Source organism: Scyliorhinus canicula, chromosome 12 (genome assembly GCF_902713615.1).
Source record: "Scyliorhinus canicula chromosome 12, sScyCan1.1, whole genome shotgun sequence".
Lineage (NCBI taxonomy): Eukaryota > Metazoa > Chordata > Chondrichthyes > Carcharhiniformes > Scyliorhinidae > Scyliorhinus > Scyliorhinus canicula.
The window spans coordinates 53,679,980-53,703,916 of record NC_052157.1 but is presented as its reverse complement, the minus strand read 5'-3'; the positions used below and the strand labels follow the sequence as shown (position 1 = coordinate 53,703,916).

At 56.2% G+C, this 23,937-nt stretch overlaps 1 protein-coding gene across 5 annotated transcripts in view; it reads left to right on the top strand.

Moving 5' to 3' along the window:
* LOC119974221 (rho GTPase-activating protein 32-like) overlaps window positions 1-21,888 on the top strand; it is a 223,389-nt gene extending 201,501 nt beyond the window's left edge. For all 5 annotated transcript variants that reach the window (XM_038812981.1, XM_038812977.1, XM_038812979.1 and 2 more), the window contains 4 exons: window positions 4,076-4,150; window positions 7,402-7,992; window positions 12,219-12,577; window positions 19,766-21,888. In XM_038812981.1, the coding sequence (XP_038668909.1) occupies window positions 4,076-4,150; window positions 7,402-7,992; window positions 12,219-12,577; window positions 19,766-21,376 (2,636 nt within the window). In that variant the 3' untranslated portion in view covers window positions 21,377-21,888. The remainder of the gene's footprint in view (window positions 1-4,075; window positions 4,151-7,401; window positions 7,993-12,218; window positions 12,578-19,765) is intronic.
* Window positions 21,889-23,937: the final 2,049 nt, after the last annotated feature.

Genomic DNA, 23,937 nt, shown 5'->3' with positions numbered 1-23,937 from the left:
CGGGGCAAACCGGTGAATATTATAGATTGAAGATCAAACCGATGCTTCCTCTGCTCCTACATGTCTTCTCCATTGCCCCCAGACTCTCAGGGCTGCCACCACCACGGGCCTGGTGGAGTCCCGTGCTGGCGGGAACGGCAGAGGCGCTGTTATCAACACCCCCAAGCTGGTGCTCTTATATGAAGCCGCCTCCATACGCTCCCATGCCGACCCTCCCCCACCACCCACTTCCTGATCATGGCTATATTCACCGCCCAATAATAGTTACTGAAGTTTGGCAGCACCAGCCCGCTCTCACCCCGACTCCACTCAAGCATTACCTTCCTTACTCGCGGGGTCTTGCCCGCCCAAACAAAGCCAGTGATCACTTTATTGACCCGTTTAAAAAAGGACCGTGGAGTAAAGATGGGGAGACACTAACACAAACAGGAATCTCGGGAGGACCATCATCTTCACCGTCTGCACCCTCCCAGCCAGTGACAATGGGAGCCAGTCCCACCCCCACCTCCGAAAATCGTGTCCCCCCCCCCCCCCCGACCACTCTAAACGGCAGCTTCCCCAGTCACCTCTACTGTCCCCTCGCCTGGACCGTAAACATCTCACTTTTCCCCATAGGTATATTTATATCCCAAAATCCAGCCAAATTCCCACAGCATCCTCATGATTTCTTCCATCCCCTCTGCTGGGCCTGATACATACAGGAGCAGGTCGTCTGCGTGAAGTGAGACTCTGTGTTCCAATGCAGCCTAAAATAATCCAATGTTGTCTGATTCGTCCGTACGCTCACACAGGTGCCTGATACAGCAACCTGACCCAGTCAATAAAGCCCCGCCCAAATCCGAACCATCCCAGTACCTCCCAGAGATATTCCCATTCTACTCGATCAAAGGCCTTCCCTGCGTCCATTGCGACCACCACCTCCACCTCCCTACCTTCCAGGGGCATCATGATCACGTTTAATAGCCTTCTTACATTGGCCACCAACTAACTTCCCTGAACAAACCCCATCTGGTCCTCCCCAATGACGTCCAGAACACAATCCTCAATCCTAGAGGACAAAATTTTGGCCAGCAGTTTGGCGTCACCATTCAACAGGGATATCGGCCTGTAGGACCCACATAGCTCCGGGTTCTTGTCCCGCTTCAGGATCAGCAAAATCGTGGCCTGTGATATCGTCGGGGGCAGCACCCCTCTCTCCTTTGCCTCATTGAATGTCCTCATCAACAACGGCCCCAATATCCCAAAGAACTTTTTATAGAACTCCACTGGGTACCAGTCCGGCCCCAGGGCTTTACCCGACTGCATGGCCTTCAGACCCTCCGCTATCTCTTCCATCCCGATCGGGGCCCCCAGCCCTTCTACCAGCTCCCCATCCACCTTCGGGAAATTCAGCCCCCCCTTGGAAGTGCCACATCCCCCCTGGCCCCGCTGGGGGTTCCGACTCATACAACCTACTATAAAACTCCTTAAACGCCTTATTCACCCCTGCTGAGTCTCCCACCAGGTTCCCATCTCCATCCTTTACTTTCCCTATCTCCCTGGCTGCCTCCCTCTTTCTAAGCTGCTGTGCCAGCATTCTGCTGACCTTCTCTCCATGCTCATAAATCGCCCCCTTGCCTTTCTCAGCTGCTCCACCGCCCTCCCTGTGGTTAACAAGCCAAACTCCGCCGTTCCCTTAAAAACCCTGCCACTGGGGTCTCCCCATACCTCCTGTCGACCTGTAGTATCTCCTTTACCAGTCAGTCCGTCTCTGCCCTGTCTACCTTCTGGGCCCGTATCAAGATCAGCGCCCTCTAACCAGGACCTTCAATGCTTCCTAGGATTGGATTTGTTTATTGTCACGTGTACCGAGGTTCAGTGAAAAGTATTTTTCTGCGAGCAGCTCAACAGATCATTAAGTACATGGGAAGAAAAGGGAATAAAAGAAAATACATAATAGGGCAACACAATATATACAGTGTAACTACATAAGCACTGGCATCGGATGAAGCATACAGGGTGCCATTGCTGGCACCCTGCCCGTTTTTGAGCTTGACCGGTCTAAACCAGGGTAAATAACTGTGTTAAAGTCCCCTCTCATGACCAACTCATGCGAATCCAGGTCCTGTATCTTCCCCAGCATCCTCTTTATAAACTCCACATCGTCCCAATTCGGCGCATTTACATTTACTATTACCACCTGCACTCCCTCCAGTTTCCCACTGACCATAATGTACGGACCTCCCACATCCAAAACTATTCTTTCTGCCTCAAACACCACCTGTTTGTTGATCAGGATTGCGACCCCCTGGTCTTCGTGTCTAGTCCCGAGTGAAAAACCTGTCCGACCCAACCTTTCCTTAATCTAATCTGGTCAACTACTCTAAGGTGCGACTCCTGCAGCATTACCATGTCCACCTTCAGTCCCCTCAGATACACGAACATGCGTGCCCTCTTGACCGACCCATTTAGCCCTCGAACATTCCAGACGATCAGTCTAGTTGGGGGGCTCATCGCCCCCCCCTTCACTGATCAGCCATCACCTTTCTTGGGCCAGTCTCCAGCCCGTGTCCCTCAGCAACAGTCCCTCCCTCGTCAGCAGAACATTTTACCCCCTCTCCCCCTAGTAACAGCACAATGTAAATCAACCCCTTTGATACGACTAACATCTGCTCACCCCGTGAGCTTCCGTGAGCTAGCCCGCCCAGCTAGATTGGTGGCCCCTACCCCTGGCGCCAGACATTCCCTCACCTATTGTTTCCTCCCCAACCCGCTCATACACACATATTCAGATGACAAACAATCCCAACACAATTGCCTGACAGAAAAAAAAAACCCGCTCAAGAAAGAAAAGATCAAGCAAGAGATTCAGCATCTAAACAAACACACTTCCATCCCCCAACAGTGCAAATGTAAACTTTAATTCACTCAGCTCTGCAACTGGCACCAGATCAATACAGGAGGCATTACAAATAGCGTCCACAAAACGAAAAACGAGAAACTTTTAAAAACATGAATGTTGCAGCAAAGTTCAAAAGTTCTCAGTCTGCCAGCAGTCCTTTCCTTTTCGCGAAGTCCAGCGCTTCCTCAGGCGACTCGAAATAAAAATGTTGCTCCTCGTGCGTGACCCAGAGACGGGCCGGATACAGCAGTCCGAACTTCACCTTTTTCTTAAAAAGGGTCCACCTGATCTGGTTAAAACCCGCTCTTCTCCTGGTCACCTCTGCATTCAGGTCCTGATAGACCCGCAGGATACTGTTGTCCCAATTACAGCTCCGTGTCTGCTTGGCCCACTGTAAAATACACTCCTTATCCAAATACCTGTGGAATCTCACCACCATTGCACTTGGGGGGTCTCCCATTCGCGGCTTCCTCGAGAGCGTCTGTGAGCCCTGTCCACCTCCAAGGGCCGGGAGAATGCCCCTTCTCCCAGCAGCTTCTCGAACGTGCCCCAGTATCCGCTCCTACGGACCCCTCTGGGAGCCGAACGATCCTCAGATTCTGCCGGCGGGACCTATTCTCTCGGTCCTCCGCATTCTCCAGGAGCCTTTTCTGCTGGTCTCTCAGCATCCCCACCTCCAACTCCACCGCTTTTGATGTTCCTCCTGGTCAGCCAGCAGCGCCTTCTCAACTTTCTGGATCGCCCGATCTTTGGCGTCCAATCTAGGCTCCAGCCGCTCAATTGACTCTTTTATTGGGTCTAAGCAGTCCTGCTTCTGCTTGGCGATGCCCTCCTGGATAACATGCATCAGCTGCTACGTTGACCACTGGGGTGACAAGCCAGAGGTCCGGTCATCCTCCATGCTGTCTCCCACTGCAGCTTCAGCCCAAGCCTTCTCTGTCCGTCTGTCTCTGCCTTTGCAAGCAATTCTATTCCTCGTCTCCATGCACCGATGAGGGAATCCAGAACACAATTGCCTCTGTCATCGATTTTTTCAAATCAAGTCCGGTAAAAAATCGGGGGAAAAGGTCCAAAGTCCGACGCGAGTGGGAGCCACCAAATGTGCGACTTACTCCTTCATAGCCGCCACCGGAAGTCCCCCTGGTAAGGATGTTTTTTAACGGAGTACCTGACGTGTTCTCTCTCCTGTCACAGGTAGCCGTGGGGAGACAGTGACACTGCGTTCAGCAAAGAGTGAGGAGTCGCTCTCTTCACAGCACAGCGGGGCAGGTACAGAGGCACATCATTGTTCCTGTCACCCTTCTGACATTTCCCAGTGTCCCCGGAATCCAATTTGCATGTCCAATTCCCGGCCGGGGGTCTGCTGACACTGCATTGTGTGATGGAATGATATTTCACAGAGTTTTTGTGCCTGGTCAGTGATCGCACTCAGAGGTATCTGTGTAATTACTGTCTCCTTTCACAATTGACATGTAAAACAACCACCAGGACAAACTACACCCTCACCTTCGCTCCGTATCCCGGACACACTAAGCCTCGAAGGAAGTGCTGCACTGTCAGAGGTCCAGGACTGAGGGAGTGCTGCACTGTCAGAGGGCCAGCACTGAGGGAGTGCTGCGCTGTCAGAGGGTCAGTACTGAGGGAGTGCTGCACTGTCGGAGGGTCAGTACTGAGGGAATGCTGCACTATCAGAGGGTCAGTACTGAGGGAGTACTGCACTGTCAGAGGGTCAGTACTGAGGGAATGGCGCATTTGCAGAGGGTCAGTACTGAGGAAGTGCTGCACTGTCAGAGGGTCAGTACTGAGGAGGTGCTGCACTGTCAGAGGGTCAGTACTGAGAGAGTGCTGCACAGTCATCGGATCAGTACTGAGGGAGTGCTGCACTGTCAGATGGTCAGTACTGAGGGGGTGTTGCATTGTCAGAGGGTCAGTAGTGAGGGAGTGCTGCATTGTCAGAGGGTCAGTACTGAGGGAGTGCTGCACTGTCAGAGGGTCAGTACTGAGGGAGCGCTGCACTGTCAGAGGGTCAGTACTGAGGGAGTGCTGCACTGACAGAGGGTCAGTGCTGAGGGAGTGCTGCGCTTTCAGAGGGTCAGTACTGAGGAGGTGCTGCACTGTCAGAGGGTCAGTACTGAGGGAGTGCTGCACTGTCATAGGGTCAGTACTAAGGGAGTGCTGCTCTGTCAGAGGGTCAGTAGTGAGGGAGTGCTGTACTGTCAGAGGGTCAGTACTGACGGGGTGTTGCACTGTCAGAGGGTCAGTACTGAGGGAGTGCTGCATGAGCAGAGGGTCAGTACTGAGGGAGTGCTGCACTATCAGAGGGTCAGTACTGAGGGAGCGCTGCACTGTCGGAGGGTCAGTACTGAGGGAGCGCTGCACTGTCAGAGGATCAGTACTGAGGGAGCGCTGCACTGTCAGAGGGCCAGTACTGAGGGAGTGCTGCACTGTCAGAGGGTCAGTGCTGAGGGAGTGCTGCACTGTCAGAGGGTCAGTACTGAGGGAGTGCTGCACTGTCAGAGTGTCAGTACTGAGGGAGTGCTGCACTGTCAAGAGGGTCAGTACTAAGGGAATGCTGCACTGTCTGAGGGGTGGTACTGAGGGAGTGCTGCACTATCAGAGAGCCAGCTCTGAGGGAGGGCTGCACTGTCAGAGGGTCAGTACTGAGGGAGTGCTGCACTGTTAAAGGGTCACCACTGAGGGAGTGCTGCACTATCAGAGAGCCAGTTCTGTGGGAGTGCTGCACTGTACAAAGGTCAGTACTGAGGGGGAGCTGCACTGTCAGAGCATCAGTACTGAGGGAGTGCTGCACTGTGATTGGGTCAGTACCGAGGGAGTGCTACACTGTCAGACGGTCAGTACTGAGACAGTGCTGCACTGTACGAGAACCAGTACTGAGGGAGTGCTGTACTGTCAGAGGGTCAGTACTGAGGGAGGGCTGCACTGTCAGAGGGTCAGTACTGAGGAGCTGCTGCACTGTCAGAGGGTCAGTACTGAGGGAATGGCGCATTTGCAGAGGGTCAGCACTGAGGAAGTGCTGCACTGTCAGAGGGTCAGTTCTGAGGAGCTGCTGCACTGTCAGAGGGTCAGTACTGAGGGAGTGCTGCACTGACAGAGGGTCAGTAGTGAGAGAGTGCTGTACTGTCAGAGGGTCAGTACTGAGGGAGTGCTGCACTGTCAGAGGGTCAGTGCTGAGGGAGTGCTGCACTGTCAGAGGGTCAGTACTGAGGGAGTGCTGCACTGTCAGAGGGTCAGTACTGAGTAGGTGCTGCACTGTCAGAGGGTCAGTACTGAGGGAGTGCTGCACTGTCAGAGGGTCAGTACTGAGGGAGTGCTGCACTGTCAGAGGGTCAGTACTGAGTAGGTGCTGCACTGTCAGAGGGTCAGTACTGAGGGAGTGCTGCACTGTCAGAGGGTCAGTACTGAGGGAGTGCTGTACTGTCAGAGGGTCAGTACTGAGGGAGTGCTGTACTGTCAGAGGGTCAGTACTGAGGAGCTGCTGCACTGTCAGAGGGTCAGTACTGAGGGAATGGCGCATTTGCAGAGGGTCAGCACTGAGGAAGTGCTGCACTGTCAGAGGGTCAGTACTGAGGGAGTGCTGCACTGACAGAGGGTCAGTAGTGAGAGAGTGCTGTACTGTCAGAGGGTCAGTACTGAGGGAGTGCTGCACTGTCAGAGGGTCAGTACTGAGGGCGTGCTGCACTGTCAGAGGGTCAGTACTGAGGGAGTGCTGCACTGTCAGAGGGTCAGTACTGAGTAGGTGCTGCACTGTCAGAGGGTCAGTACTGAGGGAGTGCTGCACTGTCAGAGGGTCAGTACTGAGGGAGTGCTGCACTGTCAGAGGGTCAGTACTGAGGGAGTGCTGCACTGTCAGAGGGTCAGTACTGAGTAGGTGCTGCACTGTCAGAGGGTCAGTACTGAGGGAGTGCTGCACTGTCAGAGGGTCAGTACTGAGGGAGTGCTGTACTGTCAGAGGGTCAGTACTGAGGGAGTGCTGCACTATCAGAGGGTCAGTACTGAGGGAGTGCTGCACTGTCAGAGGATCGGAACTGAGGGAATGCTGCACTGTCAGAGGGTCAGTACTGAGCGAGTTCTGAAATGTCAGAGGGTCAGTACTGAGGGATTTCTGCATTGTTGGAGGTTCATTTATCGGTTGGGACATGAAACCTTTGCTCCGTCTGCCCTCTGGGAAGTAGAGCCGGAAGGGTCAGGAGAATTCCTCCCTGTGGTCCTAAGGCCAAACATTCATCCCTCAACAAACATGACTGAAAAACAGATGATCTGAGACTTTATCAGGTTGCTGTGTTTTCCACTTTACCATGATGGCCTCACATTAATAATTGACTGTGAGGGGCTTTGGGACGTCCCGAGGGGATGTTGGGGGGGGGGGGGGGGGGGGGGGGGGGTGGGGTGGGGGGGGGGGGGGGGGGGGGGGTGGTGGGTTGGGCAAGGGGGGGAAGCGACAGACTCTGGCCAAGATGCAGATTCTCATTTTGTCCCTGTCTTGTCTTTTGGTTTCCCAGTTGTGCCACGGGTTCGGAGTCTCCGCCGCCATCGATCGAGCAGCGACGCCGTCTCTGTGTCTGTGTTGGGTGACGGGCTGGAACTTGCCTCCTTCCCACACTGCCCCAGTTCCGCCAGTTCAAGCGATGATCAGGAGGCGATCTACATGGTTCCCGATTTCCCCATTCGGACGCAGGAGGAGCTGGTGCCTGAGCAGCGGGGGGATCCTCGCCGGACAGCCCACCGGCTGGGCAGCCCGGCCACTGCCGACAGGGCCTCCAGACCCGTGTCCTTCACCCGCAAGCTGGTGCGGAGCGCTCCATCGGCGGCCGGCCGGACCCCGTCGCCGGACATCTCCAGCCCTGTGGCCATCAGCATTCCCGCCAACGTCCTGCAGCTGGTGGGCAGCCTGGCAGGCGAGGGCCAGGCTGCAGTCCTGTCCCCAGGAGACCCTGCGGCTCGGACCATATCCCTGCTCCTCCGATCCCGGGACTTTCAGCTGTCCAGTAGCAGCAAAGGAGAGAGTCGGAACGAATTGGCAGCGAGCGGCTGGGAGGTCAGAGGGGGAGAGGTCAGCCCCGAGCCGGAGGATTCGCTGAAGAGGCAACGTGGTGAGTTTTGGAATCCAGGCAGTGGATGTGGAGGCCCCAGGACTATTCTGTCCGTCCTGGGACAGGGAGATGGTGGGATCGTCAAAGGCACAGGGCGATTTTAAAAATTAATTTATAGGATGTGGGTCGTAGCAGGCTGAGCCCAGCATGTATCGCCCATTGCTTATTGCCCCTTGATAAGATGGTGGTGAGTTGCCTTCTTGAACCGCTGCAGTCCCTGAGGTCTAGATACACCCACAGTGCTGTTAGGAAGGGAATTACGGGATTTTGATCCAGCGACAGTGAAGGGACAACCCATATGTTTCCAAGTCAGAATGGTGAATAAGTTGGGGTTCACAGGTATCTGCTGCTCTTCTCCTTCTGGATGGTCTCTCACCCTTTACCGCTTTGTCCACCTCCCTCAATTTTTGTCTCCCCCTTTGTTCCTTAAAGATGCGCTTTAATATCAAGATGGAGGTGGAGGTGGGGAGGTATCTGGATGGAATTACAGAGCTCCCCCATGCCCCCCGAGGAAGCTGAAGGCACAGCTGCAAATGGTGGAGCGATGGGAATTGGGCGAATGCTTGAAAGGCCAAAAATTGGAGGAGTGCAGAGATCTCGGAGGATTCCGAGTGGGAGGCTGCAGGAAGTGACAGATATAGGGAGGGGCTGGAATATCCGTACCCAGTGAGAGTCAGTGTGTGTGGAAACCGTACCCCAGTGACAGTCAGTGTGTGCGGAACCCGTACCCCAGTGAGAGTCAGTGTGTGTGGGACCCATACCCCAGTGAGAGTCAGTGTGTGTGGGACCCATACCCCAGTGAGAGTCAGTGTGTGTGGAACCCGTACCCCAGTGAGAATCAGTGTGTGTGGAACCCGTACCCCAGTGAGAGTCAGTATGTGTGGATCCCGTACCCCAGTGAGAGTCAGTGTGTGTGGAACCTGTACCCCAGTGAGAGTCAGTGTGTGTGGAACCCGTACCCCAGTGAGAGTCAGTGTGTGTGGAACCCGTACCCCAGTGAGAGTCAGTGTGTGTGGAAACCGTACCCCAGTGAGAGTCAGTGTGTGTGGAACCAGTACCCCAGTGAGAGTCAGTGTGTGTGGAACCCGTACCCCAGTGAGAGTCAGTGTGTGTGGAACCCATACCCCAGTGAGAGTCAGCGTGTGTGGAACCCGTACCCCAGTGAGAGTCAGTGTGTGTATAACCCATGCCCCAGTGAGAGTCAGTGTGTGTGTGTGGAACCCATACCCCAGTGAGAGTCAGTGTGTGTGGAACCAGTACCCCAGTGAGAGTCAGTGTGTGTGGAACCTGTACCCCAGTGAGAGTCAGTGTGTGTGGAACCTGTACCCCAGTGAGAATCAGTGTGTGTGGATCCCGTACCCCAGTGAGAGTCAGTGTGTGTGGAACCTGTACCTCAGTGAGAGTCAGTGTGTGTGGAACCCGTACCCCAGTGAGAGTCAGTGTGTGCGGAACCCGTACCCCAGTGAGAGTCAGTGTGTGTGGAAACCGTACCCCAGTGAGAGTCAGTGTGTGTGGAACCTGTACCCCAGTGAGAGTCAGTGTGTGTGGAACCCGTACCCCAGTGAGAGTCAGTGTGTGTGGAACCCATACCCCAGTGAGAGTCAGTGTGTGTGGAACCTGTACCCCAGTGAGAGTCAGTGTGTGTGGAACCCATACCCCAGTGAGAGTCAGTGTGTGTGGAACCCGTACCCCAGTGAGAGTCAGTGTGTGTGGAACCTGTACCCCAGTGAGAGTCAGTGTGTGTGGAACCTGTACCCCAGTGAGAGTCAGTGTGTGTGGAACCCGTACCCCAGTGAGAGTCAGTGTGTGTGGAACCCGTACCCCAGTGAGAGTCAGTGTGTGTGGAACCCATACCCCAGTGAGAGTCAGCGTGTGTGGAACCCGTACCCCAGTGAGAGTCAGTGTGTGTATAACCCATGCCCCAGTGAGAGTCAGTGTGTGTGTGTGGAACCCATACCCCAGTGAGAGTCAGTGTGTGTGGAACCAGTACCCCAGTGAGAGTCAGTGTGTGTGGAACCTGTACCCCAGTGAGAGTCAGTGTGTGTGGAACCTGTACCCCAGTGAGAGTCAGTGTTTGTGGAACCCGTACCCCAGTGAGAGTCAGTGTGTGTGGAACCCGTACCCCAGTGAGAGTCAGTGTGTGTGGAACCCGTACCCCAGTGAGAGTCAGTGTGTGTGGAACCAGTACACCAGTGAGAGTCAGTGGGCGAAATTCTCCGCCCCCCACGACGGGTGGGAGAATAGCGGGAGGGCCTTCCCGACATTTTTGCCGCCCTCCCGCTATTCTCCCCCCCCCCCCCCCCCCCCGCCGAAGTCCCGACCCGAATCAGCTGTTAGATGGGCCGAAGTCCCAGCCCTTTACGCCGTTTTTACGAACGGCAAACACACCTGGTCTTGCCGTTTGTAAAAACGGCGTGACTAACTCGCTATTAATAACCATGGCACCGATTGGCACGGCCGTGCCAAGGGTGCCATGGGCCCGCGATCGGTGGGCAACGATCGCGGGCAGCGGGCCCGATGCCCGCGCACTACGTGTCCTTCCGCCGCCCCGCAGTATCCATTCGCGGGGCGGCTGAGGGGCAACCCGGCCCGCGCATGCGCGGGTTTCGCGCAAAAACGCGATGACGTCACCCGCGCATGCGCGGGTTGGAGTCTTCCAAACTGCGCATGCGCGGCTGACGTCATATGACGCGTCAGCCGGCGCTAACTCCGGCAAGCGGGCTTAACGATTTTCGTTAAGCCCGTCTTGACGGAGCCTACGGCGTCGGGCTGCTAGCCCCGACCGGGGACCAGAATCGGTCCCCGGTCGGGAAGGGGCGCGCTGCCGTAAAACCCGCCCGGGTTTTACGCCAGCTTTACGATTTCTCCCGTTTTGGGAGAATCGCGCCCAGTGTGTGTGGAACCCGTACCCCAGTGAGAGTCAGTGTGTGTGGAACCCGTACCCCAGTGAGAATCAGTGTGTGTGGATCCCGTACCCCAGTGAGAGTCAGTGTGTAACCCGTACCCCAGTGAGAGTCAGTGTGTGTGGAACCCGTACCCCAGTGAGAGTCAGCGTGTGTGGAACCCGTACCCCAGTGAGAGTCAGTGTGTGTGGGACCCGTACCTCAGTGAGAGTCAGTGTGTAAGGAACCCGTACCCCAGTGAGAGTCAGTGTGTGTGGAACCCATACCCCAGTGAGAGTCAGTGAGTGTGGAACCCATACCCCAGTGAGAGTCAGCGTGTGTGGAACCCGTACACCAGTGAGAGTCAGTGTGTGTGGAACCCGTACCCCAGTGAGAGTCAGTGTGTGTGGGACCCGTACCTCAATGAGAGTCAGTGTGTAAGGAACCCGTACACCAGTGAGAGTCAGTGTGTGTGGAACCCGTACCCCAGTGAGAGTCAGTGTGTGTGGAACCCGTACCCCGTGAGAGTCAGTGTGTGTGGAACCCGTACCCCAGTGAGAGTCAGTGTGTGTGGAACCCGTACCCCAGTGAGAGTCATTGTGTGTGGAACCTGTACCCCAGTGAGAGTCATTGTGTGTGCAACCTGTACCCCAGTCAGTGTCAGTGTGTGTGGAACCCGTACCCCAGTGAGAGTCAGTGTGTGTGGGACCCGTACCTCAATGAGAGTCAGTGTGTAAGGAACCCGTACCCCAGTGAGAGTCAGCGTGTGTGGAACCCGTACCCCAGTCAGAGTCAGTGTGTGTGGAACCCGTACCCCAGTGAGAGTCAGTGTGTGTGGGACCCGTACCTCAATGAGAGTCAGTGTGTAAGGAACCCGTACACCAGTGAGAGTCAGTGTGTGGAACCCGTACCCCAGTGAGAGTCAGTGTGTGTGGAACCCGTACCCCGTGAGAGTCAGTGTGTGTGGAACCCGTACCCCAGTGAGAGTCAGTGTGTGTGGAACCCGTACCCCAGTGAGAGTCATTGTGTGTGGAACCTGTACCCCAGTGAGAGTCATTGTGTGTGGAACCTGTACCCCAGTCAGTGTCAGTGTGTGTGGAACCCGTACCCCAGTTTGAGTCAGTGTGTGTGGGACCTGTACCCCAGAGAGAGTCAGTGTGTGTGGATCCTGTACCCCAGTGAGAGTCAGTGTGTGTGGGATCCGTACCCCAGTGAGAGTCAGTGTGTGTGGGATCCGTACCCCAGTAAGAGTCAGTGTATGGTAGCCGTACCCCGACAAGCTGCTCCGAGGGTTGAGGTCTGGTATTTGTAGAATTAATTGTATCTTTTGTGCTTTGTTCACAGATCAGCCTCCAGTCTATTATCAGACAATGGCCTCACTTTCTGTCGCTGGCCCTCGACAACTTCCTCCTCCTCCACCCCCGAAAAATGCAGCCCGCCTGATGGCTTTGACTCTGATGGAACAGGCGCACCAGGTCTCTCGGCAGTCTGTCCAACATTGGCAGGAAGGCGGGCAGCAATTCCCAGCTCCCGAGGAAGGCATGGGGGATTCCGTAACAGAGTATCATCCACCTGACCAGGAAAATCACACCAGCCCACTCTATTCAACAGTGGACCCCCTGAGGAAAGGTTCCCCACGGGAACAGTCACCACTCGACAGTCAGATCGAGCCAGGGTATAGGAGCGACCAGCCTGTTGCTCAGGTATTGTTTATCTGATCCCAGTGAGTGAATGTAGAAACCTTGCACACAGAGAGTGCAGCACACCCTCAATAGTACCCCTCCGAGTACTGACGATAGGACAATGCAGCACTTCCTCAGCACTGACCCTCTGACAGTGCAGCACTCCCTCAGTACTGATCCTCTGACAGTGCAGCACTCCCTCAGCACAGACCCTCTGACAGTGCAGCATTCCCTCAGTCCTGACCCTCCGACAGTGCAGCACTCCCTTAGTACTGACCCTTTGACAATGCAGCACTCCCTCAGTGCTGATCCTCTGACAGTGCAGTACTGCCTCAGTACTGACCCTCTGACAGTGCAGCACTCCCTCAGTACTGACCCTTTGACAGTGCAGCACTCCCTCAGTGCTGATCCTCTGACAGTGCAGCAATCGCTCAGTTCTGACCTTCTGACAGTGCAGCACTCCCTGAGTACTGACCCTCTGACAGTGCAATGTTTCCTCAGTACTGACCCTCTGACAGTGCAGCACTGCCTCAGTACTGACCCTCTGACAGTGCAGCACTCCCTCAGTACTGACCCTTTGACAGTGCAGCACTCCCTCAGCACTGATCCTCTGACAGTGCAGCATTCCCTCAGTCCTGACCCTCTGACAGTGCAGCACTCCCTCAGTATCGACTCTCTGACAGTGCAGCACTCCCTCAGTACTGACCCTCTGACAGTGCAGCACTCAGTACTTTTTTTTTTCGAAATAATTTTTATTGAGAAATTTTGAATTTATACAACAATAACGCACCTTAGTAAAATACCAAAAATAACAATAATATTAACAATCATAAACATTCGGCCCACCTCCATGAACAACACAGCATTTTAACAACAACGCAAATTAACACAATATAAAGTTACAGAATAGACACTACAATAAGGAACACCCCCCCCCCCCCCCCCCCCCCCCCCCCCGCCCCGTGTTGCTGCTGCTATTGACCAAGATACCTATCTTTGAGCCAGGAAGTCAAGAAAAGGCTGCCATCGTTTATAGAAGCCTTGTATTGATCTTCTCAGGGCAAATTTGACCCTTTCCAACTTTATAAATCCCGCCATGTCACTGATCCAGGTCTCCACACTTGGGGGTCTTGCATCCTTCCACTGTAGCAGAATCCTTCGACGGGCTACTAGGGACGCAAAGGCCAGGACACCGGCCTCTTTCGCCTCCTGCACTCCCAGCTCTACCGCAACTCCAAAAATCGCGAGTCCCCACCCTGGTTTGACCCTGGATCCAACCACCCTCGACACCGTCCCCGCCACCCCCCTTCCAGAATTCTTCCAGTGCTGGGCATGCCCAGAACATATGGGCGTGGTTCGCTGGACTCCCCGAACATCTGGTGCACCTATCCTCACCCCCAAAGAACCTACTCATCCTAGTCCCGGATATGTGGGCCCGGTGCAGCACCTTAAATTGGATGAGACTAAGCCTCGCACATGAGGAGGAAGAGTTGACTCTCTCCAAGGCATCCGCCCAAGTCCCGTCCTCTATCTGCTCCCCGAGTTCCTCCTCCCATTTAGCCTTCAGCTCCTCCACTGACGACTCCTCCACCTTATAGATGTCAGACACCTTCCCCTCTCCGACCCACACCCCCGAAAGCACTCTGTCCATCGTCCCCTGCGAGGGCAGCAAAGGGAATCCTTCTACCTGTCGCCTATCAAACGCCTTTACCTGTAAGTATCTGAACATGTTTCCTTGGGGAAGGCCAAATTTATCTTCCAGTTCCCCCAGGCCCGCAAACCTCCCGCCAATAAACAGGTCCCTCAATTTGCTGATGCCCGCCCTTTACCACCCACTAAATTCCTCATCCCTGTTCCCCGGGATGAACCGATGGTTGCCACCCAGTGGAGCATCCATCGAGCCCCCTGTTTCCCCCCTATGCCGCCTCCACTGTCCCCAGATTCTTAGGGTCGCCGCCAACACCGGGCTCGTGGTAAACCTCTTAGGGGAGAGCGGCAACGGCGCTGTTACCATGGCACCCAGGCTCGTACCTCTACATGACGCCACCTCCATTCTTTTCCACGCTGCCCCTCCCCCCTCCATCACCCATTTACGCACCATTGACACATTGGCCGCCCAATAGTACCCCAGAAGGTTAGGCAGCGCCAGCCCGCCTCTATCCCTCCCTCGCTCCAGAAACACCCTCTTCATTCTCGGAGTCCCATGTGCCCACACAAAGCTCAGAATACTGCTAGTCACTCTCCTAAAGAAGGCCCTGGGGATAAAGATGGGCAGGCACTGAAAGAGGAACAAGAACCTCGGAAGCACCGTCATTTTGACGGACTGTACCCTCCCCGCCAACGATAATGGCAGCATGTCCCACCTCTTGAACTCCTCCTCCATCTGATCTACAAGTCTGGTGAAATTATGCTTGTGAAGAGTCCCCCAGTCCCTGGCCACCTGCACCCCCAGGTACCTAAAGCTCTCCCCTGCCCGCCTAAGCGGGAGCCTACCAATTCCTTCCTCCTGGTCTCCAGGGTGCACCACAAACACCTCACTCTTGCCTAAATTTAATTTATAACCTGAAAAGGTCCCAAACTCAGCTAGCAACTCCATCACCCCCGGCATCCCTCCCACCGGGTCCGCCACATACAGTAACAGGTCATCGGCATACAACAACACCCTATGTTCCTCCCCACCTCGCACCAAGTCTCTCCACCTCTCTGAATCCCTCAACGCCATCGCCAGCGGCTCGATTGCCAGCGCAAACAACAAAGGGGACAGGGGGCAACCCTGCCTGGTCCCTCGGTAAAGCCGGATGTACTCCGACCTCCTCCTATTCGTGGCCACGCATGCCGTCGGGGCCTCATATAGCAGCCTTACCCATCGAATGAACCCTTCACCAAATCCAAACCTCCCCAACACCTCCCATAGGTACCCCCTATCCACTCCATTGAAGGCCTTCTCCGCATCCAGCGCCACCACTATCTCTGCCTCCCCCTCAATCGCCGGCATCATGATGACATTCAACAATCTCCGCACATTCGTGTTCAGCTGCCTTCCCTTCACAAAACCTGTCTGGTCCTCGTGCACAACCCCTGGCACACAGTCCTCTATCCTGGTGGCCAGGATTTTTGCCAGCACCTTGGCATCCACATTAAGGAGAGATATGGGCCTGTATGACCCACACTGCTGGGGGTCCTTGTCCCTCTTTAAAATTAACGAGATCAGCGCCCGCGACATCGTCGGGGGCAAAGTCCCCCCTTCCCACGCTTCGTTGAGTGTCCGCACCAGCAAGGGGCCCACTAGGTCTACAAACTTTTTATAAAATTCCACCGGGAACCCATCCGGCCCCGGTGCCTTCCCTGACTGCATCTGCCCGATCCCCTTAACTAGCTCCTCCAGCTCAATCGGCGCACCCAACCCCTCCACCTTCTCCTCCTGCACCTTCGGGAAAGAAAGCCTGTCAAGGAACCTCTCCATTCCCCTCCTCTCCCCCGTTGGCTCCGACCGGTACAGTTCCCCGTAAAAGTCCTTGAAGACCTCATTCACCTCTACCCCCTTGCGCACCACATTCCCACTCTTATCTCTCACTCCAGCAATTTCCTTAGCCGCATCCCGCTTGCGGAGCTGATGAGCCAGCATCCTACTCGCCTTTTCACCATGTTCGTACACTGCCCCTTGTGCCTTCCTCCACTGTGCCTCCGCCTTTCTAGTGGTCAGCAAATCAAATTTAGCCTGCAGGCTGCGCCTCTCCCCCAACAGTCCCTCCTCTGGTGCCTCTGCATACCTCCTGTCCACCTCCAGCATCTTTCCCACCAGTCTATCCCTCTCACTCCTCTCGCTCCTCTCCCTGTGTGCCCGGATGGATATCAGCTCCCCACGAATTACTGCCTTCAGGGCTTCCCAGACCATCCCCACCTGAATCTCCCCCGTATCAGACACCTCAAGGTACCCCTCAATACTTGCCCGGACCCTCCTACACACCTCCTCCTCCGCCAACAACCCCACATCCAACCGCCACAACGGACGTTGGTCCCGCACCTCCCCCATCTCCAACTCTATCCAATGCGGAGCGTGGTCGGAGATTGCAATGGCCGAATACTCGGCCTCCTCCACTCTCGGAATCAGTCCCCTACTCACCACGAAGAAATCTATCCGAGAGTAGACCCTATGTACGTGGGAGAAGAAAGAGTACTCGCGTGCCCTCGGCCTCACAAACCTCCATGGATCCACCCCACCCATCTGGTCCATAAACCCTCTCAGTACCTTGGCCGCCGCCGGCCTCCTCCCCGTCCTAGAGCTGGACCGATCCAGTGAAGGATCCAACACCGTATTAAAGTCCCCCCCTATGATCAGATCTCCCGCCTCCAGATCCGGGACCCGTCCCAACATACGCCTCGTAAAGCCCGCATCGTCCCAATTTGGGGCATACACACTAGCCAGTACCACCTTCTCTCCTTGTAGCCTGCCCCTAACCATAACATACCTACCCCCCTTATCCGCCACCACCTCCGATGCCTCAAACAACACATTTTTCCCCACCAGAATCGCCACTCCCCGGTTCTTCACATCCAACCCAGAGTGGAAAACCTGCCCCACCCATCCCTTCCTCAGGCGGATCTGGTCCGCCACCTTCAGGTGGGTCTCCTGAAGCATTGCCACATCTGCCTTTAGCCCCTTCAGATGAGCTAGTACCCTCGACCGCTTCACCGGCCCATTCAACCCTCTCGCATTCCAGGTGACCAACCGGATCAGAGGGCGTCCCGCCCCCCTCCCCCGTCGACTAGCCATAGCCCGTCGACTGCCCGCCCCAGGCCAGCACCCCCTGCCCGACCCAGTCCCCACAGCGGCAACACCTCACCTCTGTCACCCCAGCCCCCACCAGCTCCTTCTTGACCCTACCAGCAGCAACCCGGTATTCCCCTTTCCCCCCCTCCCTTCCCCCCCAGGCTAGGAACCCTCCCAGCCGCGAACCGTCCTCCATTGTACTTCCGTGGGTCAGCTAACTTCTGCTGACCCCGGAAACTCCCGCCAATAACCCGACCCCTCCCAAAGTGGGATCATCCCCCAATCTATCCCTCCTCCAGGCACCGCTCCAGCGCGGGGAAGAACCAGTTAAGGCCCCGCCTCCCCCCGTCACCGTCTCTGCCCCCCAGCCCCGCAGCGCGGGAAACCAGAGGAAAGCCCGCGCTTTCGCACTGCCCCACCACACCCTTCTGACGCAGCTCCCAAATACCAGCCCCACTCCATACCCCCAACCCGACATAGAATACAACAAACCCCCCCGACCCTCTCCGCAAGATACACAACTCAAACAATGCCCCACAGTAAAAAAAAACATAGCAGAACAACACGCCCGCAAAAGTACAAAAAAAAAGAGAACACAGCAACAGCAGAATCCAGCACTAAAATATTACAACCGACCCCGCAACCCCCACCCCTAGTTCAAGTCCAGTTTCTCCGTCCGCACGAAGGCCCACGCCTCCTCCGGGGATTCGAAATAATAATGCCGGTCCGAATAAGTTACCCACAGGCGCGCGGGCTGTAACATTCTGAACTTTATCTTTTGCCTGTAAAGCACCTCTTTTGTCCGATTAAATCCGGACCGCCACTTAGCCACCTCCGCACTCCAATCCTGGTAGATCCGTACTACCCCATTCTCCCAATTGCTGCTCTTCACCTTCTTGGCCCAGCGCAGCACACACTCCCGATCACTGAACCGATGGAACCTCACCAGCACCGCACGCGGGGGTTCATTCTCCTTAGGCCTCCTGGTCAGTACTCTGTGTGCTCCCTCCAGCTCCAAGGGCAGATGGAAAGACCCGGCCCCCACTAGCGAGTTCAGCATTGTAGCCACGTAGGTTGTCAGGTCCGACTCCTCCAGCCCCTCCGCAAGGCCCAAGATCCACAGGTTTTTCCGCCTCGTGCGGTGATCAAGCTCCTCGAAGCGTTCCTGCCACTTCTTGTGGAGTGCCTTGTGCCCCTCCACCTTAATCACGAGGACCACGGCCTCCTCCTCTCGTTCAGTGGCCTGCGTCTGCAACTCCTTGATGGCAGCACCCTGGGTGGTCTGAATCTCCGACAGCCTTCTGTTTGTTTCCTGCAGAGAGCTCAGTACCTCAGCCTTGAAGTCTGTGAAGCAGCGCAGGGGAGCAGCTTGTTGCTCCAGGGCCCACTGCTTCCACTCCTCTGGAGCTCCTCCGGCTGCCATCTTGGATTCCTTCCCCCGTTTTTTCTGGGGAGCTGCTGCCGTTTTTTCCCCCTTTCCGCTCCGAGATCAAGTCATGGACTGCGGGGAAAGTCGTTCATCTCACCTTCCCCCACCGGGAGACGTCGAAAAATTTCCGTTTTGGGCTCTAAAAAGAGTCGAAAAGTCCGTTTAAAACGGGAGCTCCCAAATGTGTCACTCCCTCAGTACTGACCCTCTGACAGTGCAGCCTCCCTCAGTACTGACCCTCTGACAGTGCAGCGCTCCCTCAGTACTGATCCTCTGACAGTGCAGCACTGCCTCAGTACCAATCCTCTGACAGTGCGGCATTCCCTCAGTACTGACCCTCAGACAGTGCAGCATTCCCTCAGTACTGACCCTCTGACAGTGCAGTACTCCCTCAGTACCAATCCTCTGACAGTGCAGCACTCCCTCAGTACTGACCCTCTGACATTGCAGCACTCCCTCAGTACTGACCCTCTGACAATGCAGCACTCCCTCAGTACTGACCCTCTGACAGTGCAGCGCTCCCTCAGTACTGACCCTCTGACAGTGCGGCACTCCCTCAGTACTGACCCTCTGACAGTGCTGCGCTCCCTCAGTACTGACCCTCTGACAGTGCAGCACTCCCTCAGTACTGACCCTCTGACAGTGCAGCGCTCCCTCAGTACTGACCCTCTGACAGTGCAGCACTCCCTCAGTACTGACCCTCTGACAGTGCGGCACTCCCTCAGTACTGACCCTCTGACAGTGCTGCGCTCCCTCAGTACTGACCCTCTGACAGTGCAGCACTCCCTCAGTACTGACCCTCTGACAGTGCAGCGCTCCCTCAGTACTGACCCTCTGACAATGCAGCACTCCCTCAGTACTGACCCTCTGACAGTGCAGTTCTCCCTCAGTACTGGCCCTCTGACAGTGTGAAGTTCCTGGCTATGAAGTGTTAAGGAGGGGGGCGGGTGGGGGGGCTGTTTTGGAATTATTTCCATGAGTTTTTCTCTCTGTTTGTCTGTTTTATTAGGAATCCCGAGTCTCCATGTCGCCACCAATTCTGAGAGACGTTTATAGTGACGGCAACGTGAAGCTCACACAGTCCCTCCGAGGACCCATCTCACACTGTCGTGTTGGTACTTCCGTCCATCCGCTGCCTACCACGCCTCTTTCCACTTGCCCCTCCCACCAACTCCCATCACCCCCCTCCCTCAACCCACAGTCATCCCCAGGTACAGCACCGTCCTCCGAGAGTGTCTCCCCCTGTTCCCCCTGGAGCCATCCGCCACGACCTGTGATGAGGTGCCACTCAGTGGCGACCTTGCCCACTCTGCCCCCTCCTCCTCCTCGTGCCCCTCCCCCTCCTCTCCAACCCCCTCATGCCGGCCCCTGTGTGCCTGGGACCCCCCCCAAATCCCAGTCACTTGCTCCCCTCCCGTCCAACTCCCAGGCCCCCGGCCCCAAACCTGGGATCGCCCCCTCGGCTCTGCATCCAGAAATGGTGGCGGCATTACCACCTGCCTCCTCGGGGTGTCCGGTTGGGTGGGGTTCAGTGCCCGACCCCTGCGGGAGAGGGGAGGGGGATAGCGAGCTTTATGCTGAGATTGGGTCTGACCCGTTGCAGTGCCACCCTGTGCCAGCTCGCCCTGGGCCAGCCTGGATGGACATGGGGGTATCTCCCCCCTTCCTCCTGTACTGGGATCCCCCTGAGCCCATGGCCAGTGTTCGACACCCGGTCTTACCCAGCGATCCCTTTCTGCCCAAAAAAACTCCACTGCCTCGAGCCTGCAGTGTGCCCCATCGCAGGCCCCCAGCCTCAGATCACCCCCTCTGCCCCTGCCCAGCGAGAGGGAGGGGTTGCCGTGGCGCTTCAGTGTCTGACCGCCATGTGGCATTCGCCCATACCGGCCAAGAACACCATCCTGCTCCTCTTAATCCCTGCGCCCCTACCAGCCTCACCCCCCTCCCAGACACAGGGTGCCAATTGCCCGAGCCCACCTACGTCAACGTGCCAGTCCACCCTTGCTGGGGAGGGGCACCAGCCAATCCCCGCCAACAGCCCACGCACGGCGAGATTCCAAACCCGCCATCCCGGTGTCCGCCATTGAGCCAGGCTGCTCCCCCGCAATCCGACTCCCCTCTCCGTCATCCACCTGGATGCCCCCCACCCTATCGCGGCAGGAACGTGCCACCGGGGTTTCCCCAGCAGGGGGTCAGGGGCACGGAGATCGCTCACCCCCGGAGCCGGTCAGACCCTGGCGACGCCGGCAGAGGCCTCGCTCCCGAAGTCCAACCGGGGGTGAGGTCCCAATCCAGGGGCTCCCCAAGGGGCCCGGGACCCTCCGCTGGGATATCTGCATCAAGGCAGAAACAGGGGGACCACCGGTGCCTGACGGGTGCCCGTTCCCGGACCGTCCACCCCGCCTTGGTCCGTGCCCTGCGTCCGCCAGTCTCGTCCTGTACCCTCCACGCCAGCGGTCAGTTTACCAGACCGCCCTCCCGTCTCCATCCCTCGCAGGGGTCGGTCCCAAACCCTTACAGCCTCAGCCCTGAGTATGAGGGGTTGCTGCGGCACTCCCCCCCCCACCCTGACCCTCGCCCCCTTCCCACACGATTACCAAGAGGTGATGGTGACCTATGAGACGGGGCCGCCCGGTTTGGAGGGACACCCGCCCGGCTCCTGCGGTGGGCGACGTGGTTCGGGGAAGGGTTCCCGGGACACCAGCCCCTATAACCCCCTGCCCCACCCTCGCGACACACGCCATGGCCTCCCGGGACGTCACGGTACTGTCCTGGTCCCTGGTCGCTATGGCAACCTGCCGCCCGCTGCCCCCCTCCCTCTTCACCAGCTCTGCCGTGCCAGGAGTCACCAGCAGCCGGAGGGGACCACTCACAGGCCCAACCGCCTCGACTGGGCTGAACGAAGTTTCTGCTGAGGTGGCCGGGGCTCTGTGGGCATTGACCGTGGGAGGGGCTGGTTTAACCCTGGGAAAAAACAATCACTTACCCCTCAGAGTGGGGGGGGGGGGGCTCAAGGGAGATATACCCCCAATCAGAGGGCCCCCACTCTCCGCACCTAGTTGGTGTTGGGCATGAGGGGATTCAGGGCTTCCACCCCGCCCGCTTGCCCTGCCTCCCCCCTTACCCCTAAACCTCTCCCCCCCCCCCCCCCCCCCCCCCCCCCCCCCCCCCCCCCCCCCGCCGACCCCCATTGCTCCAACTCTGACACATAGGCAGCCATCCTGCCCCACTATCCCCGCCCTATGGAGTCTGATAAGGTTCACATGCTGGGCTCCCAGAGCCTAGGCCCAGAGCAGCTGGACTGAATCTCTGGACACCCCCGCCCCCGGGCCCCTTCGAGGTGGGCGGCATGGGGGACATCCCACCCACCTTCCAATGATCGTCCGGCCACACCGCCACTACCCCGGCCTCTGTACCCCGATCTGACCACAGGACAGAAGCGATCCAAGTCATCAGGCAGACACCGTCCGCTCGTGAAGATGGAAGCCTTTCACCTGGAGTTGGAGGGGGGTCAGAGAATTACCTTTGACCTTTTGGGGGTCAGGAGGGCGTCCGCTCAGTTTCCGCCTCTGGCGTCTATCTCGGTGCTGTCGGGGGGTGATGAGTGGGCTGAACGTTGGTGGACCACAGTCTGAGGATATTGGCTGCTAACTGACAGCGACGAGGTGGAACTCTGGCAGAGACTCACCAAGACACCATCTCGACAACATTTTGAGAGGATCCACAGCATTCGACACTGATACTCAGTGAATCAACCTCTCATCTGCTCAGCCATCCTGCTTTCAGAATTGGATTGTGCCCACAGAACACTTGTCCAATCACATCAGATCCTTCATTAAAACCCTCTTTACTCTGTATCTAACCCCGTGCTGTATCTATCCTGAGACTGTTTGATGGGGACAGTGTAGAGGGAGCTTTACTCTATCTAACCCTGTGCTGTACCTATCCTGGGAGTGTTTGATGAGGACAGTGTGGAGGGAGCTTTACTCTGTATCTAATCCCGTGCTGTACCTGTCCTGGGAGTGTTTGATGGGGACAGTGTAGAGGGAGCTTTACTCTGTATCTAATCCCGTGCTGTACCTGTCCTGGGAGTGTTTGATGGGGACAGTGTAGAGGAAGCTTTACTCTGTATCTAAACCCGTGCTGTACCTGCCTGGGAGAGTTTGATGAGGACAGTGTGGAGGGAGCTTTACTCTGTATCTAACCCTGTGCTGTACCTGTCCTGGGAATGTTTGATGGGGACAGTGTAGAGGGAGCTTTACTCTGTATCTAACCCCGTGCTGTACCTGTCCTGGGAATGTTTGATGGGGACAGTGTAGAGGGAGCTTTACTCTCTATCTAGCCCCGTGCTGTACCTGCCTGGGAGAGTTTGATAAGATGTTGGAGATGAACGTACTGCCGGATTACCGTGAGATTTGAGAATCAGTGTGAGGTGCTGCACAGTCTGATTTCTGTTCTATCCTGAACACTGCTTCATATTTAAACAGGTGAGTAAAGCTGCAGTGGTGCTGCATCACTGTGAGGAGTCCATTCACAGTTCAAACAGTGCTACCTGATGGTGAGGATTTAAACTCTTTCACCAATAATGAGGGCTGGTTTAGCACAGTGAGCTAAACAGCTGGCTTGTAATGCAGAATAAGGCCAGCAGCGCGGGTTCAATTCCCGTACCGGCCTCCCTGAACAGGTGCCGGAATGTGGCGACTAGGGGCTTTTCACAGTAACTTCATTGGAGCCTACTTGTGACAATAAGCGATTATTATTAGTTGGGAACTCAATGCTGAGATTCCAGTGATAGATAGAGAGTGCATTTGGTGATTAGTAATGAATTGAAACCAGTGTGTCTCGCTGAGTGCAACAGTGTCTCTGCTCATTGTACACACCGATTGTACACACCGTCTTCAGAGAGACCAGGATTCGTTGCAGAGTCCAAGTCCATTTAGTTGGTTGGCTGTGGATTGTGGCACATGAAATATTCTCGGGATGGAGGGTAGGGTCGTGGGGGGGAGAACAGTCACATCCCAAGAAATATCTATTAACCTGAGAGTGAAGAAGGTAATCTGTCACGGAGGGACTGGACAACAGGATATGGATTCCACAAATACTGATGCTCACTGGGGTACGGGTTCCACACAACTGACTCTCACTGGGGTACGGGTTCCACACTCACTGACTCTCACTGGG